General features: G+C 34.7%; 1 protein-coding gene across 2 annotated transcripts; it reads right to left on the bottom strand.

The window, feature by feature from the left end:
• Positions 1-23: 23 nt before the first annotated feature.
• Positions 24-18986, bottom strand: LOC306872786 (solute carrier family 24 member 2). Of its 2 annotated transcripts, none has more exons than XM_079421623.1 (10): positions 18898-18986; positions 14889-15914; positions 5300-5335; positions 5103-5211; positions 4926-5000; positions 4433-4509; positions 4172-4309; positions 3819-3908; positions 1612-1778; positions 24-1509 (listed from the first exon to the last, which is right to left on the bottom strand). In XM_079421623.1, the coding sequence occupies exons 2-10, from the start codon at positions 15768-15770 to the stop codon at positions 1260-1262; spliced, it is 1824 nt and encodes a 607-aa protein (XP_079277749.1). In that variant the 5' UTR covers positions 15771-15914; positions 18898-18986; the 3' UTR covers positions 24-1259. The 2 variants fall into 2 exon arrangements, with proteins under 2 accessions (XP_079277749.1, XP_079277748.1); XM_079421622.1 differs by having other exon boundaries at positions 83-1509; positions 4926-5009; positions 18898-18975.
• Between the last annotated feature and the right edge of the window lie 848 nt (positions 18987-19834).

The following is a 19834-nucleotide window of genomic DNA, read 5'->3' as shown; positions in this document are numbered from 1 at the left end:
GTTTTAGTAATTTTTATTTTTTTATATATATAGTCTCTATAGTTTTAATACTTTTAATTATAATTATTTAAATTTTAGTTTTAGTACATCAAGCTAAATGAAAATGAGAAATGTTTTACATTTTATTTCAGTTAATGTTTATTTTATTTCAAGTAAAGAAAATATTTTTGTTGTTGCCGTTTTAGTTAACTATAATGACTACGGAAGCCAGTGTATAAACTGAATAAAAAATTAAAAAGGTAATTGCAACTTTTTATCACAGAATTCTGACTTTTTTTCGCATAATTGTAATACAAACTTGCAATTCTGACTTTTTTTCTAAGAATTGCGTGATATAAACTCGCAATTGTGAGACCCCTCAAAACTTTAACTTGCAATTGAGAAAAAAGTCAGAATTGCAAGTTTTTATCTCGCAATTGTGACTTTATAAATCGTAATTCTGACTTTATAACTCACAATTGTGAGTTTATATCATGCAATTCGGAGAAAAAAAAAGTCAGAATTGTGAGATAAAGTCGCAATAACCTTTTTTTTTTTTTTTATTTAGTGGCGGAAACGGGCTTCTATAAATAACCCTCATATGCATCACAAGAAGTTTATAAGTTTATATTAAAACTTTGTAATTCAAATGGACAGAAGATTTTATATGCAATTCAAAAACATAAATCTTAAATTTAGTCCTAAATATTTTGTTAAGAACAGACTATGTCTACAAGTCTATTCAATAAAAGATATGATATAGAATGAAAATGCTCAAGTAACAATCAGAAAGGACCAGCGTTCAGACAAAGCAAATATAAAGGTTTGTTTCTTCCTTCTTTTAAAGTTATTGTGCAACACAAGGCTTATGATATCATGAGCTTTAAACCACAGTACTAGGATCGTGATTGATTTATTATTGCATATTTGCACCAAAGGTCCTTTCCCGAGTCTGTGGACATTCCCCATAGATCCCCGCCTCCAAATTGGATGTTGCGTCTCCTTGCTCTTAAAGTTCATCCTCTTCATACAGCGTATTAAAAATGGCTAAAATCTACAGTACATCAAGTCTCTATGTACTGCTTTTGAGAGTGCATGTAGAATATTGCACTACTTTCCCATAAACTACTGCTTGGAAAGCCCTGCTACTCAGACTTCAGTGGATATAAAGATGCAGAGCCACAGCGCAGCTGCGGTCAAGCTCTCATGTTATCATTCGGAGGCCCAATAAATAAGGGTCTGTTCCCAGAAAAACAGCAACAGCGTGCACGATAAAGGAATCAAATAGAGACGGGGCAGATGATGATCTTGTCCTCCAGCATTACGCTGACCACCAGGAACACGAAGTAGAGCAGGAACATGAGGAAACCCAGCAGCTTGCTCATCTTCCACTTGCACACAGCGATGGAGATAATGACGAAGAGGAGCATGAGGAAGAGCAGAACGATGGCGCAGAACAGGCCGTTGCTGCTCACAGCCACTGGAGTCAAGTCGTTCGAGATTGAGAAGAGCAGCCATGGAAAAGGCAGGCTGGGCGCAGTGAAAACAGACACAGGGAGATGTTTTAAAATGTTGTTTTACAGTAGATAGTCAATTACATGATTATTTGTGATGATGATGAAGATCTCTCACCCCACAGTGATGTCAAATATGTTGGAACCGACTGAGCTGGAGACGGCCATGTCGCCGAGACCCTTCCGGGCAACAATAACACTGGTGATGAGATCAGGAATGGAGGTACCAGCCGCTAGAATAGTCAGACCCATGATCTCCTCAGTGATTCCAATGGTCTCACCAACCTGTGGGAGAAATTTGCACTGGCAAAACGAACCACAGTTTCCACTAAAATTCTGTTTGAAAAATCCTATAATCATTTATTATGATTTTACTCTAGTAGCACTACAGGTAACTATAATGATTTTGCTATTTTTCAAAATAATTTTAGCATAAAATCCCATTGCTTAGGCCAAATCACAACTATGCTTTGTGGAAAATGTAAGGAAACATAATCCCAGAGAGCACTGCCACGCTTGGTGACAAAATCCATCCAAGATGACAGAGGATGGATAAAGACAGAAAATAAATCTTATAAACGTTCATGTATACTCTTTTTTGTTTTTTTGGGGGGTTTTTTATCAATATTTTGAACTAGCTATTTGTGACCCTGGAACACAAAACCAGTCATAAGTCGCTGGGGTATATTTGTAGCAATAGCCAAAATACACTGTATGGGTCAAAATTATTGATTTTTCTTTTATGCCAAAAATCAGTAGGATATTAAGTAAAAATCATGCTCCATGAATATATTTTGTAAATTTCCTACTGTAAATATATCAAAACTTAATTTTTGATTAGTAATATGCATTGCTAGGAACTTCATTTGGACAACTTTAAAGGTGATTTTCTCAATATTTAGATTTTTTTTTGCACCCCAGATTCTCAAAAAAGTTGGATCTCGGCCAAATATTGTCCGATCATAACAAACCATACATCAATGGAAAGTTTATTTATCCATTTTGAAACATAGACCCTTATGACTGGTTTTGCTGTCCAGGGTCACATTTGAATTTTACCTTTTAGTCCTTCTGTTAGGTGCTTTTGTCATTTTTATTAGTTTGTTTTTAATATTTTTATTTCAGTTGTCAAGGCAACATTCCAAATTACGTTTTTGTTTTGTTTTTTAGTTTTTCTTCCAATATTGTTTATTATTATTTCAGCTTCAATGTTTCAATATTCAAAAACTATTTTAAAACAGTTTTAAGTTTTAGGTAACAATAACAAAAAAATGGTCAAATTAAAAATGGTAACACCAAAAATAACTGGTTTTATTCAAGTATATTCAAATTATATTAACTGAACCTACCTATATACATAATTTCATACCAACAAAATTCATAACATTTATTTTAAATTGCTGTATACCAACAAAACTTTATGGGTTAAATCAGGTAGAAATTGCCCTTTAAGGTAACAACTACAGGTTACCATATTAAAGAGTGTCGTAAACCCATACATTTTTTGAAATGGTACATATAAATGCCATAGTACACTGTATTAATGGGGTTATCATGTCCAAAGTACCTTATTGCAAGGACCTTGCATCCATCTCATCTTTCTTTGTACCTTATTATTGATATAACCCATTAAAAATTATTAAAACTACAGTAGGTTTAGCAGAACATCTGACCCAGAACAATCCAAAACATTTTCAGTGGTTCTCATCCTTTTTGACTGAACAAAAATTGTCCCCATTGTCCAACACAATGTTTTTAAACCCTATTATATAGACATAAATCGATGTATTTCGATATTTTTGGTATTTCTCCTATAATTATTACAAGGTTGTCTGGTTTCAAACTTTTTATTAACAGAAACTGGGAGTACTGATTTAGTACAATTAAGTAAGCACAAGTGATTTTGTTGTTTCTAGTTCTGATAGAGAATAACTGTAATAGTTGATTCTAGACTCTCTGGAAAACCTGAAACGTTTGACTGCAATGAGTTTAGATGAGTTTCTACAGAAGGAGCTGAAGCAGAGCTAAAGAACAGCTGCCTCTAAGGGAAAAGACAAGAATAGCTTATTGGCTTTGGGATTTGGCTGGTTTTTAATGTGCGGCTCTGAGTTACAGATTTACAGCGGTGTTATAATAAGGGGAGATCAACCTTCACCTATGACTACCTCACACTGAAGATAACACTCCTCTTGTTTTTCTGACATATTGTATACATTCAGTATGCCAGAGCATTACTTACAGTAATATAAAAAAACAATGTTGAAAGAAACTACATTATAACAGAAAAACCCAGGATGTGTGAAACTGGTGTGCTTGTTGAGGTACCTGATGAGCCCACCACACCATCAGATAAGAGAAAACAGCAATCCAACTAATAGATCCCAAAAATGTGATCGGAAAGAACTTTTTGGATGTCTACGGAACAAGAGAGGACAGAGGGAAAAATAAGGAAGGGACATCATGCCATTCAAATATTTAAAAACAACAGCAGTCCGCCCGTTTCAACAGCCTGAAATGGGGTTTAGAAGACACTTTATATATATTATCTACCTACTATGGGATGAGTACAAAACTTTAAGTGAATTTAACTGGATGATGAAACAAATTTCTTCTTTAGAGCAGCTAAATCAAATGTGTTTATTTTGCATTAAATGGATGTAAAAAAAACTCAATCGTACATCTCTGCGGACATCTGGCAGCGACAGCCACAGTGGAAAGACGATAGGGAAGATTAAGAGGTATGTTGTTTGCTTCCTCGGTGTGTCTGGCCATGCCAAGCTCAGAGGCTGGTCTTCATCTTCCTCCTCCTCCTCAGCCTTTGAGATTAGAACCATAAAACCCATGTCATTCAATTGCCTGTGATATTTTAAATGTTAGAATCTCAAGGATTCCAATATATTTGAATATATCAAGGTGATCTAATTGTGTTGCAACATCACCTCAACTCCAGCACTGCCATTCATGGGCGGAGTGACTTCTACCTCCACATTACTGCTGTTGGGAAGATTCTTGTCCACTATAAAACGAAACAATAGACATCTGAAACAACTTTGAAACGTTTGAATTTTATTATTACAATATGTAACGATGTGATTTACGCACTGAAATCCCCAGAAACCCCAACACTATCAGCAGATTTTAGATTCTTATGATAAAATTACATTTTTTGTTTATGTGGCTGTATTAATTAAAGTTAGCAGGAATTCAAAATCAAATCACTCCAAAAAAAAAAAAAAGTTTGTCTTTATAATCTTCTTTTAGAGGTTCCTCATCAGAAAATGCATTACTTTTCAACTGATGTCACCAAATTTCATATACTTTGATATGGAAAGGCCACTTTTCAGTGGATAAAAATTCCAACCCTACAGCGATTATCCTGAATTAACTCTGAAATGTGTCACATTACAGAAGTAAAATGAGTAAGGAACGTACCAACACCATTTGCCTCATCTTCTCCCTTTTTTCTTGCAATCTTGTGTAGAATCGATGCCTTCTCCTTGAACTTCCCTAGAACATCTCAAATATTATATTAATAAGACTTAACAAATCTTCAATGCAAGTCAATGTGTGTGTATTTGTCAATTTGGAGAGTTTGTATTTGGACATTACCTTCGCTGAGAGGATCGAGAGTGTGAATCATTAGCTGGAAGATGCTGTTTCTCATGAGGGTGTTGTGGAGGGAGGCAGAGCTTCCTCCTCTCTGGAGGCGGGGTTTAGCCTATAGGGAAAAAAGAAGAAATGCCTTCAGATATCTAAATGTATTGTAAAGCATGTTATGCTGAAAGAGTCCTGATGATGATGCTTACCGAGAGTTTATTTTCATCATCTCCCGCACTGATAACCTTGAGAAAAACAAAAGAGAGAAAGAGAACTTTAATTCTATGAAAAGTAAAAGTAAAGCCTTTTTGGTTGTTTTTTTACATTCCTGAAAATAATAGTTTGAGGTATTCTTAAATGACCCCACACTTTAAAATACCTTCTAAAAGCCATTTTTAGAGATGCTCAACAACTACAGCAAATGATAAAACCATTAGTCATATATAAGCACGATATATATTTTTGTTTTCAAAGCAACAGCACACCTGATTGCACAAATCAGTAACTTAACTCGAAATGACCATGAATTTCACCTTGCAAGTTTCAAAGTAATAGAATTATTTTATCACCACTAAAGTGCCTGACATATACTTGACTCTGTTGATTCTGTTATGCCATCATTGGCTCCTCCTACAAACAGCAACCGTGGCTCTAGCATGATCAGGACTTTATTATAAGAAAGTGTTAACGCCATGGTTTTCTGCCCACCATATAAAAAGTTTAATTGTGGTATGTATATGTATATACTGTATGTATATACGTATATATATACACACACACACACACACACACACATACACACACCACCATTCAAAAGTTTGGGGGTGGTAGGATTATTTTATGTTTTGAAATAAATCTCTTATGCTTACCAAGGCTGCAATTATTTGATCAAAAAATATAGTACTAACGTGAAATATTATTATAATTTAAAATAGCTGTTTTCTATTTTAATATATTTGAAAATGATAGAAATATTTTTGTAACACTATAAATACAGTTACAGTTGTGCAGTAAAATTCACTTTAAAATTTCACTTTTCATTCATGGAGATGACTAAAAAAAAATGTGCCAAAAAACCTTGTGGAAAACAAAGACTTGAGATGACAATTACATATTATATCCAGTAGATGGCAGCAGAGGATCACACAGTAGCTCTGTTGCCATTTCCACTCCCTAGTTTCCAGGCCTTGATTTTGAATTTATTATAAAATGATGATTATAACAAATTTTTGTACTGTACTGTACTGAAGTAGTATAGCAAGTGCAATTAAATTATAATGCATTAAATGTTGAAGCATTTTTATATTTAATTAAAAAATTTAAAAATTGTTTTAACTGTAGAAGGTGTTAAATATATTCAGCCAATACAGACTTGTTGCTGTTGTAGTTTTGTTACTCTGAATTTACTCTGCATCACTTAATGCACAGCTCTATTTTTGACAACGGTTTGTGAGATAGCTTGTTCCCCCCAGTGCAGTTATCACAGTCAATCATAGCAATGACTGACAAACAATTTGGAGGATTCACTCGTGTAATTTTTTACACTCCTAAAACAGTATACGTGGACGTTCGGTCCTCTTAGACAAACAAAACTTTTCTTTAAATTGTCAATGGATTATGTAGAGATTCTAGAGAAACAGAGCAAAGCAACTGACCGAGTTTATGCGAAAATTCCTGATAAATCAATGACTAACTACACAATCACAATGCGTTTTTTCTCTCTCTGATTATATTAGGTAGATCTGCAAGCGTGTAGAACTCTGTAAACTTACAAAAACAAAAATGTTCAAAGGGGATTCTTCTGATTAACCTACAAAAAACACATCTGACTGGCCATTGCTTTCAACAGAGATGCTTGTGATTGGCTGCAATACTCAACGCTGCAAAAACACGTAAAGAAACGTGTGGTTTTGTAATTCTAAACCAGAGCGTGCACGCAAAAACACACTTTTAAAGGTGGTTGACTACAAGCGGGTACAGATATGAATTGGTACTAATGGTACTGTAAAAAGACCCCCACCACCACCAAAAATACTTTCTCATTGGATCTACACAAATCTCTTTGGTGACCTATTTTGATCTCAAACCTTTAGTTGGCATCTGTGTGTGTGTGTGTTTCTATATTGATACACAATCTGTGTATATAAAATGGTATACCACAGTATAAGCATAAATAGTTTAATATTGAGAGTTTTGGTTAAAATCACCATGGAGTGTGGTAAATATTTTATAAAGCTAATTTACTTCTGCATTAACAACGATTTGACACCCTTTAATTCCTATAATTACAGGAAATAGTATAAAATAATTAGTTGTTAAATCTGATCATATTTTAAAAAAAAAAAATCAATTTCATAAATAGAATGGGAATGCCTCAAAAGAAAAAGAAAAAGAAAGAAAAAAACAATGGAGTTTAATAAAGAGAAGAGGACATTCAAGACCAGCTTTAAAAAGATCAGATCAATCTGTCCTCAACATGCAAGTAACCAAGAACACGTTAAGCTGTTACACAGCACAGCTAAAAACAGCTGACCTACTGTAGTTCTGCTCTTCTGCTTCTACTAAATTCTATTAAATAGGACGGCCAATCATAGGATTTTGACCCATCTTTCAAATACCATCAATAACAGTTTATAGAAACAACTGAAACTAAAAGAGGAAAATCACTGCATACAAAACGTCCCCTCAAAATCTCATTCAAATGTGTCTTCAAGCACTGAAGAGTATTTATGTCTGATTTCTGTATGCAAGATATTAAACAAAACTTAAACATGAAGCTACTGTACTGCGTTTAATTCCATATCAAATAAATAGCCAGTAAATTAACCATAATCTAAACTAAAAGTTATGAGAAAAGATGAAACTGTTATAATTTGAATCCATCATTAATGTCTGGTATTATATACAGCATGTATATATGTAAATATAATTTATATTATTTAAATGATAATTTACATGCAATATAAAAAAGTCTGAAAATGTAATTCATTTTTTGAGAAATTATTTCTGAGATGCATAAAAGAGAATATAATATTGTTAATGTTTAAATGAGGAAAAGTAAAAAAAGTCATTTGAATCTATCGATGTCTAATATTATATGAATTAATATTTATATATTTATAAATATTATATATTTTGGAATGAAAGAACAATCTATTTATTTTGTGGAACTGTTTCATAGTCTTCAGATACATAAGAGAATAGAAAATGTGCGAATTTAAGTTGTTTATAGCTCTGCTCCTAGATGATACAAATAAGCTCTTTTTCAATAAGCCCTTGCCCAGTGAGGTGGCAGCACCAGCAGTGTCCTCATGAGAAAACGGGTTGGCTCATCAGAGACACACGAGCAGCCTTAATTAAGCCTAATCAGCCCAGTAGAGCATAGAGCGCTCAAGCACATTTCCTTCGTGATTAGCGGGCCCTGCCATTTGCTCTCTGTTCACGTTCCTCCCTTCCCAGCTTTGCTCTTTCTGCAGGTGGAAGATAAGCTCTGGCCTATGGCCAGCGATGCCTGTGGAAATACAGCTGAGCTCTGTGTGCTCAGTGAGCTTTAAAGCAGAGGTCAGCCAACCGGAGACCAGCTCGCTGAAGCTGTCTGACATTAACGGACGTCCTGCTGCTAGGCCCAAAATCTTCAACATCTGAGTTAAGGCCGTTCACACTCAAGGTCATTGCACACTGAGTCCGAAATTTTCGCATGCGTTTTTCCGTTTTTTTTCGTATTCCCCATCCTTTCCTATCAAAATGCATGCTACGGATACGAAAACAAAATCTAACCTGATCCGAATTTTGTTTGAGGCACGAAAGTTTCGAAGGCAGTGTGCAAACTTGATTGACACAACGTGAGATCGTATTTATTTTTTAACGTGTGAAAATTTTGGACGAAAATTCCGGACTCAGTGTGCAGAGACCTTTAGAATGAAAACTATACTACATTATCCTCTAGACAAATGTTGGATGACAACATTATTCTAACCCACCTTCCAATTATTGTCCAATTAAAGTAGGATGGATTGGAAACATGAGTTGATGTTTTATCAGTCATTAGTGGGGGGCGGGGGAAATTGTGAATTTTGAATTGATTCCAGCGATATAATTTCTCTGTGTCGTTATTGTTATAGCTGTGGTGTGAACTTCGCTATTCTCTTACAGTTTTTAAAACTTTATAGTTACAGAAATTATAAAGAAGATGAAAAAAAAGTGGTGTAGAAACTATTTTCACTGAGAAATTGCTAGTAAATTTTACAATTAATTACAAAGAAATTGCAATTAACAGTCATAAACATGAAATTTTTCAAGTAATAAGACAAATAGTATTCTTGCAAAACATTCTCCAATAATAAAATTTTTTTTTTTGAATATTATATTATACTGTCATTGGTGTTTTAGTGCAGATGCAACTATGCTTTCACGTTATAGAACTCATTACATGGCAATCATGTTAACATCCTTTTAAACATAGCATGAGCTCCAAAAAGTAAAAAATCGTACTCCATGAGACCTAAGACTAGACGCAAGACCTTAAACCCAGACTCTCAAAGCTGAATCCTGAATCAAGATCATGCAGTTAAATTACTAGTGTTTAAAACAAGATATAATGGTTTGAAACCATGCAATTTAATTTTTTCTGCATTTTTGATAACGTAGCACTCAGATAACGTAGCACTTTGATAACATTGCATTCAGAACATCCCATTCATCCCATCTTTTTCCACAGTTTTTTAGCCAATCTTCAATCTGTCAATCTGATCAATCTGAAGTTGCAGGAAAATTGTGATACTGATGGGCTGATGGCTACACAGACACACCACTTTGGCAAGCAACTAGCTGAGATGCAAAAGGTAGTACATGAAAAAAATATCCAAGTCCATTTCATGCTTTAAAGAACCCTCCATAAAAGATTTTACTAGTAAAAGGGATTTCACAAGTAAAACCATCTACCATAATGAAATATTAGCTATATACATTTTATGTAGCATTCAGAAGAGCTTTCTCGAGGGCACACTGGTGATTTGAACATGGAACTGATCATTTCATTTATCAGAAGAGATCTTTAAGTGCTATCTGAGACCAAGTAAAAACTGAAGCAGAAAAAGACCAGTCGCAAGATTAGGACTGACCTTGTTTTGGCTTCAGTTGTCTGGGCTCTGGCGAGCTATCATGTGCGTTGCATAAAAAAACTAAAAAAACAATAATTTCTTACAGATGTTTCACCAGGCGTGCACACACAGCTTAAATTCTAACCTGTTGACATCATGTGAGAAAATAATGTTAGAAAATAAACAACTGACCTTGTGAAACCTTCAATTTCAAACTTTATGCATGACTAAAAATTGATCGTGGGGGGAAAAACATAATTAAACAAGTCTTATATAACTTTGTCAATGCATCCGACATGTACTTTTACAGAAGTCATGGGGATCAAGGGCAGTCTTAGATCTAGCAGCTAATGAACTTTGCCGAGTAACAGTGCTGGATCCAACATCCAAGCAATGCCACCATTACTGTATTTTCTGTAGAATGGAAAGAACATGGATATATACAGTAGGAACTTCCACATTGTGAACTTACTTTTTTTTTTAAGCAGTGATGCAAAAGTCCCAACTTTCAGCTTGGATATTCATACTTTTCTTTCACTTTCAATGAAGTCCTCAAACTTTCACTTAACATTCACAAATTAATATACTAAACTTTTCCCATAGCAGAAAACTCAGTCTACTGAATACCAATCGGATAACATTAGATAAATAGACTACCTGTTACGTCACAAAAACTAGTTCCTGTTAGTCACCTGGCTCATAATTCAGCATGATGTAACAGAGAATGAAGATGCTGAATCGTCTTTGTTTTAAACGAATCCAGCAAAAGATCCAATTGAACATCAAGCTCAGTTTTGCAACAACTGTATTTGTACACCATTTGTGCAAAATACTGACAGACAGACGATTTAAAAAAAGTCCTAAATCCTGTGGACTTCATTCCAGGTTTAATCGTATGGGTCATCTGGGAACGTGAATTGCCTCTACAGTGTCGCTTATCAAGGGTCCGGTAGTTAACCAGAGAAGGCAAGCCAGCACACTAAAAAGGCTTAAAGTGACAGGTAACCAATTTTAGAGACAGAGGCATTTAAGGATTCGCAAATTAACCCAACACAGGATGCCAGGTTCTCACACTCTCCCCTCTTTATATTTCATATGGAGTTAAATATCCTTTTTTTTTTCTGTTTTTCGTCCATGATATCGCAACTTTCAAGTACTTCATACTGGATTATCTTCACGTTCTTCATATTTTCCTCAGAAAAATGTAAAGACCTAGTTTACAATACAGTATTGAAGGTGCACAAAAATAATTTACTTTTACTTATTTACTACTTTTACACCTAAAGGATTAAAAATGATGTGTAGCCTACTCTAGTACAAGATAAAACCACCATAGAACCACTTTTGTTTTTAAGGACCAATTCTCACTATTAACTAGAATGCATATTTCCAGGATATTGGCTTTTTATTAGTACTTATAAAGCATGCCGTATTCTGAAGACCATATTTAAGATCCCTTAATCCAACACACTTAAATACCTTACTAACTATTATTAAGCAGCAAATTATAAGTTTAATGAGGCAAAGTTGTACATAACAGCTAGTTATTAGTGTTGGACCTTAAAATAAAATATGACTGGAATTATATACTATTCAATCTTTTCTCTAAGTATTAACTTCGTTTGCATTATATTACAGATGAACAGCTGCTTTATTACTTAAATGTCATATCCAAATTTGCAGTCAATTTTCACTGTGTAATTCATGATTCAAAAATGCCTCCCAGGAAATTGTCTATTGTAGCACAGATAGTGAAAAGACTTTGTTGTAATGTTCAATCTTCCCTCAAAAGATTTCTTCAGAAGGCAGGTCACTCAGCACTAAGAGTCTTTTTACTTGCCGTCACCCCTTCTAAGCAGGATTACAAAGTATTTCAGGTTAGGAGTCACAAACCACAAGCAGAAATGCAGTTATTCACCATGTTTCTGAACTCTGCATTAAACACTAACTGACACAAAGGTCTTTCTGCGAAAATAAATCTGACAATGTGATTGAAAAACCTGAAGAGTCTCCCACACAACTCCATATCTGAGCACAGTTTAAAAAAAGAACAGGACACCTATCTATACTTAGAGGTACTAAAAGGATCACATCTTATTGGATTAGCCCGAACTCTGGCTAAAGGAGCAAAGAGCACATGTACCAACCGCCCTACACCAACCCCCGTCTCTACCACTTTTCATTTTAATTTTAGTAGTCTCTCTAAACCCCCACCCCCATTTTTCAATCTAATCCAGAATGATGAAAATTCAATGTGAAGTGCTCTATAATGTCTTCTTCTACACGGCCCACCTGTCTGCATGAAAAAGATATCTATTTAGTTGTGTTAAATTCTGAATGAAACATGGGACATTTATGAAACATTTACAATATTTCTTATTCAATATTCCCAATGTACTGAGGTGACAATCCTACATTTAAAAAGCAATCTACCAGCAAAGAGCAATCTAAGACTAATGAATGTGGGTTTATATAGATAACATGCTACTAATGGTTCTCAAAAGTAATGTACATGCCCCTGGTGCATCACTAAGAAGCCTATCAAAACAGTACGGTCAGCTGATTCACCTGTGTTCCATATGTGGGACAAACTGCATCTGCAAACAACAAATCCGACTCCAGCTGTTTGAACGAAACACAGCAGGTTGGACAGGTTTAACTGGCTTCATACGGGCCTCTTCAACTAATAATAATACATAATTCCACTAAACTGATATCCAGATTCAAGTTAATTAAACAGTGCATTGCATACAGTTATATATTATTCATATCACCTCCAGCAATGGGTCAATATACAGTGGCCCCAAAGCGATGTAGACACTTTTGGGCAGTTAGGTCTTGCAAAGAAATTATTTATTTATTTATTTTATTTTTGGGCTTTTAACCGATTGGACCCAAGGCCATTGTATTAATGTCTGGCAACCAGAAAGTGTCTAAATACTTAATTTCATATCTGAATGGTACTGTTGTAATATTTTAAACTGCACAAACATCCTTGAGAAATGTTTTGAATGCATAGTGTGCCACTTTGCTGTCATATTTTGCCTAATTTAATCAAATGCAATGACATTCATACATGTGGCTAATTTTTCTAAATAAATTCTGGGGGCCACTGTAAGTTCTCATTAAAGAGTTATAATATAGAAAACCGAGAAGAAAAAAAACCTATTGGAAAGCTATTGGAAATATAAAAGTCTGCATGTATTATTGGTCCTTGTGCCTGTCAGACTTATGCATATTAATAACGTTTTGTTTGATAAAGAAATAACTTTCAAAATGCCCAGTGCCCACCCAGTTGTAGTTTTTGGTGTTTGTCCTATAATGGACACACACACACACACACACACACACACTAACAGTTAAATAAACAATTTTGCACTTTCCTAATCAGTATTTTTCTATTGATTCCCAGTAAAAATAATAAACATCTATAAAACAAGATTGTAAAACTGCTATTAATATTTAATGAATCTTAGTTTATTGTTCTTACCCTACTGACAAATTTGTGCTTTAAACAAATGTAACAACATTTTGTACAATAATATATCTTTTACATTTTAATAATTTGTGTTATTGAATTTTGTTTCCAAACTAAATTTATTTTGTTCGAAAGAAATATTTTTACTGATTAAGACTCATAAATGGACAATTTAAACACAAAAATCTGTAAGGTGGTATTAACAAAGCTAACAGTGCCAGGAAAAGACAAAAATAACTCTTGAGATGTCTGGCTGACAAAACACAGGTTTTTCCAAAAGATTTGAACAGCTTTCTTCCTTTATAACTCCATCTTGCCTCATCTCCACTATTTTTGCTCTCTCTTTCTGCAGTCCACCACTGTCTGTACCGCAGGGTTTCTGGTCTTACTCAGCTGACTGTATAGTCAGAGCAGTGTTGTCTGCTCTCTCTAGGTGACACCTGATATAATGCCTAATCCGGCTCAGAGAGGTGATAAAACTGTCTGTGTTCTTTTCATTGGGAACACTGATTCTCAGCCAACAGTCCGGTTCTCCTCCCACTGCTGTTGCAATCAGCTCCCTTGTTCTTGCTCAAGATCCATAGAAATGCACCATAAAAAGCAGTGAGCATTGGCTGTACGCTATATTCACAGAAATGTCGTCATGTCTTAAATGTGCTTTATTTACAGTCCTCTCCGTCTACGTCCTTAATGTGCATGAAAAGATTTTTTTTAAATGTTTGAAATGCCCTTATGTATACACATACATTTTTGCAAAGTATTGCATTACCCCAAAAAAGCCGCCAAAACATTGAAATATAATTTTTTAAACATCACCATCACCCTTTAGGGGCTCCGTACAAGTATATAGTTAATACTATACTTTTTGCACAGCGGCATATTTTAGAGCTAAGCTGTCATTAAATACTAGTTATATATCTATAAAATATTATTAACAGAAACTGGGAGTGCCGTGTTTGATTTAATTTCACATATTAATTGTTTGTTTCTTTAGTATTTTAAATATTAATAACAATTAATATAAATAATTAAATGTTATTTAATAGGAAAATTACTCATATATTAATAATAATAATAATAATATTGATTATATTATAAAAGTCATCCTGTGTGAGAACCACTATGATATGTTGATTGCTAACAGGAGTGGAAGGAGACAGGAAGGAGAATGCCACCTTTGACCTGGGAAGCAAATAATTCACCTGGAATACTTCAACTCACCTTAGGAGGAGCTTCAATGTCGTCCACTTGATTCCTGAGTAATTTGGTCTTGATCAAAGTCTCAACAGTCACATTGTACTTCATGAAAGTAACATAGCTTGCGTAACAGAGTAACAGTCCAATGCTCTCGACATAGGAAATGTAGTTATCCAGGAAGAAAACGATAAGCATAATTAGTCCAATGATATAAAAGCTGACATCTCTAAACAGAGGCCACCAGGTGAGGTTGAGAATCTCACGTGAAAAGATAGCGCACATCCCGATCACAAACAAGATGTTGAATACAGCAGAACCCACGATGGTTCCGATGCCAACGTTACTGTGTGAGATGAATACACCGATCACAGAGGTGAAGAGCTCGGGAGCAGAGCCTCCAGCGGCCATGAAGGTGGCGCCTGCTACGTCATCCGAGATCTCCAGTTTTTCTGTGATTACGGTGAGAGCGGGGACGAAAAACTCGTCGCAGACGATAGCGAGGGCAATGAACATGTACAACATGCCGAACATATGCAGCGCGACAGCACCTTGCCTCCTCTCCTCCAGTGTGAAAAGATCCTCTGGATAGTCTCCCTTGTGCTCATCGGATGAGGCCATAGCGATGGGCGTATCTGCCGAAACATTGCGCTCTTCGTTGGAAGATAGGACAGTTCTGTGTGGCACTGACTCTGCAAGTTCCTCATGGTTGGTGAGAGAGGTGAGTGGCATCCATCTTGGGAATGGGCCCAAAGTGAAAGTAAAGGCACTCCAAGACAGGAACAATGTGAGGGCAGAGATGCTCAGGATAAAACCAAAAATCCGAGAAGGACGTAGTTTCCTCCTGACACGATGCACTCGATGGCGCTTGCTGTTCCGCTGCAGAGGGGCACAATCAGACCCATCCATGGTTGACGGGCAGCTCAGGGGTCCGGTGGTCTGAAATCTATGGAGTGCCGAACATGGTTACACGCCCACTCTACTTAAACCTGACAGGAACAATGTACTCCCCGATTCCTCGCAGGGTCTTTAATGGCTTCCTCATAATAATCTCTGAAACACAACATATCACAAGAGTGAGAAAAAAAAAGTTTATATATTTGCCTTTAAAAATTCTGATTTACCTTATAATTCTGAATCAAAACCAATATAATTGAGAAAAACTCATTGAGAACAATATCGAATTTTAGTATGACAATGGCAAGAATATTCATTTTATTTCAAATTCATCCTACATCATTTAAGTAGGATTAACATAACACGTGCTTTCTACAGCCAGTCAGGTTGCTGGCTGTCAGTCACCTTGCCGCAACCTATTAACTTCCAGAGTATGTCTTTGCAGCGGCGAAGGAGGACAGTGTTTCTCAGACTGATCCGACACCTGTTCCATAAGACTGCTGCTGATTGTTGATTTAAAGCAACACTGTTGACTTATGAAACTGTTTAATATTAGCATTAAAGAGATCCCCAAATTAAAATTCTGTCATGTTATTCCAAATCTTTCTTATTACAAATGCAGAAACAATAACAAAAAAATATTTTCAAGAATGCGGGTAAAGCAAATATTTTTGGTAAAAAAAAAAAAAAAAAAGAAATAATAAAGAAAGAAAAAAAGAGAGAAATGAATTATTACAGTGTTTTCATTTTGGGGTGAACTATAGTTTAAATGATAAATAAGTCTATTCATTCCTTTATAAAAATGAATTATACAATTTATAGTAATAATTATAATGATGCTTACTATTATCATTATTATAAACGTCTATGATTAAAGCACACTGAAATACTAGTGCAGTCAAACAATTAATCGCAGCCAAAATAAAAGTTTTTTGTTTACATAATGTGTGTGTACTGTGTATTATTATGTATATATAAATACACACACATGCATGTATATATTTAAGAAAAATATGTTATGTTTATATTATAAATATATTTATATATAATGTATATATGTATATTCATATAATTTATATGTAAATATTTTCGAAATATATACTGTATATGTGTGTATTATATATATATATATATATATATATATATATATATATATATATATACGCATAATAAATGTACACAGTACACACACATATATTATGTGCAATTAATCGCGATTAATCGTTTGACAGCACTATGAAATACATATTCCTATACCGTCATTGTGCAGAAGACATTTTAGCTAACAGAACTTAATTTAAGCAAACTCTCTCAGCCATTTTTGCTACAGATTCCCTAATTGGTGACAGAAGGGTTATGGGCAATGACAGATGCTGCAGTTTTTGTTTGGTACACATCACAATCTCTCCTTTCCAGTATAATAGAGCCATTGAGCTGTAAGTCTAATTGGTGTGACAACTAGACTATGTCACCACAGCAATAGAGAAGCTTAACTCTTCCCACCTCACTTCCTTATCTTCTATAACTTCTAATAATGTGTGGCTTGTGCAGATTTGGTAATAGACCATCTCAACCTTCCCATAGTTTCATAGTTCAAAAATAATCTGGGATGTTGACTGAAGACATGCAGATTAATTTCATAGTATGGAAAAAAAAAATACTATGGAAGTCAATGGCTACCGTCAGCTGTTTGGTTACCAGCATTTTCAAAATATCTTCCTTTGTGTTCAACAGAAGAAAGAAACTTATACAGATTTGGAACAAGTGGAGGGTGAGTAAAGGATGACCTTTTTTATTTTTGGGCAAACTATCCCTTTAAAGTCACTTAAGTTGGTGCATAGTCAGAATGATTCAGTCATATCTGTCTCGAATAAAACTATATAATTTAGATATGACCATATTAACACATTTTATTGTGCAAAAACATAAAACCATAAAGCTATCCAACAGGATTAATGTTTACACTATCACTTTCAATCATTCTGATACTACATATCAAATCATATTTGACAACACATACAGTTACCATTCTCTTTTTTTGAAGGCCTCCTGAACACCATGTGAGTCCTAAAATAGAATCTCATCCCATATGATTGCCAGTCCACAACAGTCTAAATATGGCAGTGAGTTATGGTTAACATTACCAATAATTGAGCTTCCTAGTGTACAGTAACCCAGTATCTAAATATAACTAACTGCTTCCAAAAATTGACCAACCAAGAGAGCCACTTTTGTTCTGATCTGGCATCTATAGGTTATAGTGTGATCTATATGTGCTCACGCATCTAAAAACCAATAAATAACCACTGTAATCTGGCAGACAACTCCTGATACACAATGTATGCAACTATTAATACAGCAATAAATCATTCACACATAACATGAAATATTAAACCAAGAATCCAGTTTTGTATTGCTTATTACTCAAATAAACCACCAGAACGACAAAAAATAATAAATAGTTACATTTATTATTGTTATTTAAAATAATCTGCCAAATAATATAGTTTTGTAGAAAGACAGAGCTATGGCAAGCAAGGTGTGCGTACTGTAAATTGGCTATTATACAGCTTCAACATGGCTCATCCAATAATTAATATTTTTATTTAAAATATGAAATACACTTTCACGTCATTCATGGTATTATATTTATCCATATAATTCATTGCATGGTCCTTAAATACATACTATAAAAAACTTTTTTTATTATTTCTATTTACATTTTTATAACTCCTGGTTGCTTCCTCTGATAAGTCCATCTGTCAAGCTAAGGATTTAATCGGATCTATAGGCCGCTGTTATCCTGATTTACTTTCACCCCGTGTCACATTATATCTCAGCATATACTGCATCACACACACTCTAAAGTATATTTATTATCAGTGATCATATCTGCATCATAGGATAGAACATTTTGAAATCAAGAACTAGTTGAATGCACATGTACAGTAAATGAATATCATTTGCATCAGTCAACGAATTTATAGAAGATGAATGATCATCCAAGCATTTTATGTTAATTTGCCTTTCTTTGTATTTATTTGCATTGTTGAAAAACTCTTCATCAAGAAATAATAGAAATAGAAACACAGGAAAATGCACAAATGCCAGAATACTACTATTGAATAAATCAATTTACCTTCGCATCTGTTAGTTTAGCGTGGATGATGAATCCTCCAGACTTAAGAACACCAAGCACTTGCTGTTTCACTGTCATGGATCAAGAATGCTGCTACTGCTGCCACAGGTTAAAGGGGAGGTCTGATCTTTCCTCCCTCCCCTGTCTCAACCTCTCCTTCCTTGCCCCATCCCTTTGCATTTCTTCTGTCCTTGACAAGTTGGACAAAGTACATAACCTACAATGGTGCAAAGAACACATAATGTGTCAATGCATTTTCTTTCTTTTTTTTTTTAAATGATGATCAGGATTTTATGTACAGATTTTATGTCAAATTTATTGCATATGGGATCCTGTAACTGGTCACACAGGTTTTAAACAATTTTTGTCTTCACTAGTTTAATTTTTAAAAAGTACAAAAATTAAAGTGCAAATATATCATGTGCTGTCACTCGATATGAGGTGATAAAAACCGCATGCATGGAAATTAAATAAAAATTTGTAGATTCTTTGAAAAATAATAAAAACGTTCATATTCCATTTGTAAAATTATAATATTACTCTTGTGACACTTCATACTTTGATTTGATGCTTTAAAGTAAATATGAATTATTATTCAATTTACTGTTATTTCAGAATGTAAAGACGTGCTAGCTTTTATAATCCAAAGCAATAATCAGGTTTCCCCCCCAGTTAACTCAACCTCTATTCTTTTTTCTATGTTTTCCAGAACTCACTAGTCTAAAATAGTCATCTTTAGCTATGATCTCACTCTTGAGTGATCATCTGTGTAGCAGGGTTAAGATTACCTTTAGCCACTCTCTTAAGCCATGGCGAATATTATGCAATCTCCACACCATTCCCCTCCCACTCCATCCCTCCCTTTCAGATAAACTCTGTTTTTCTCAAGGTCCTGTTCCCAGAGAGCAATGCATGTCAGCAAGGCCCACACACAAGG

Source organism: Barbus barbus (assembly GCF_936440315.1).
Source record: "Barbus barbus genome assembly, chromosome: 7".
In the NCBI taxonomy this organism is placed as follows: domain Eukaryota; kingdom Metazoa; phylum Chordata; class Actinopteri; order Cypriniformes; family Cyprinidae; genus Barbus; species Barbus barbus.
The sequence above is the reverse complement of the archived record's forward strand: the minus strand, read 5'-3'. Positions and strand labels throughout refer to the sequence as shown.

Bases quoted from the DNA above. Each gene is read 5' to 3' on its own strand.
- LOC306872786 (XM_079421622.1), bottom strand. From the start codon at position 15,770: ATGGATGGGTCTGATTGTGCCCCTCTGCAGCGGAACAGCAAGCGCCAT. The intron at 4,510-4,925 runs GTACGTTCCTTA...TTCGTTTTATAG, and splicing joins AGATGAGGCAAATGGTGTTG to TGGACAAGAATCTTCCCAAC. The intron at 1,510-1,611 runs GTGAGAGATCTT...CACTGCGCCCAG, and splicing joins ATATTTGACATCACTGTGGG to CCTGCCTTTTCCATGGCTGC.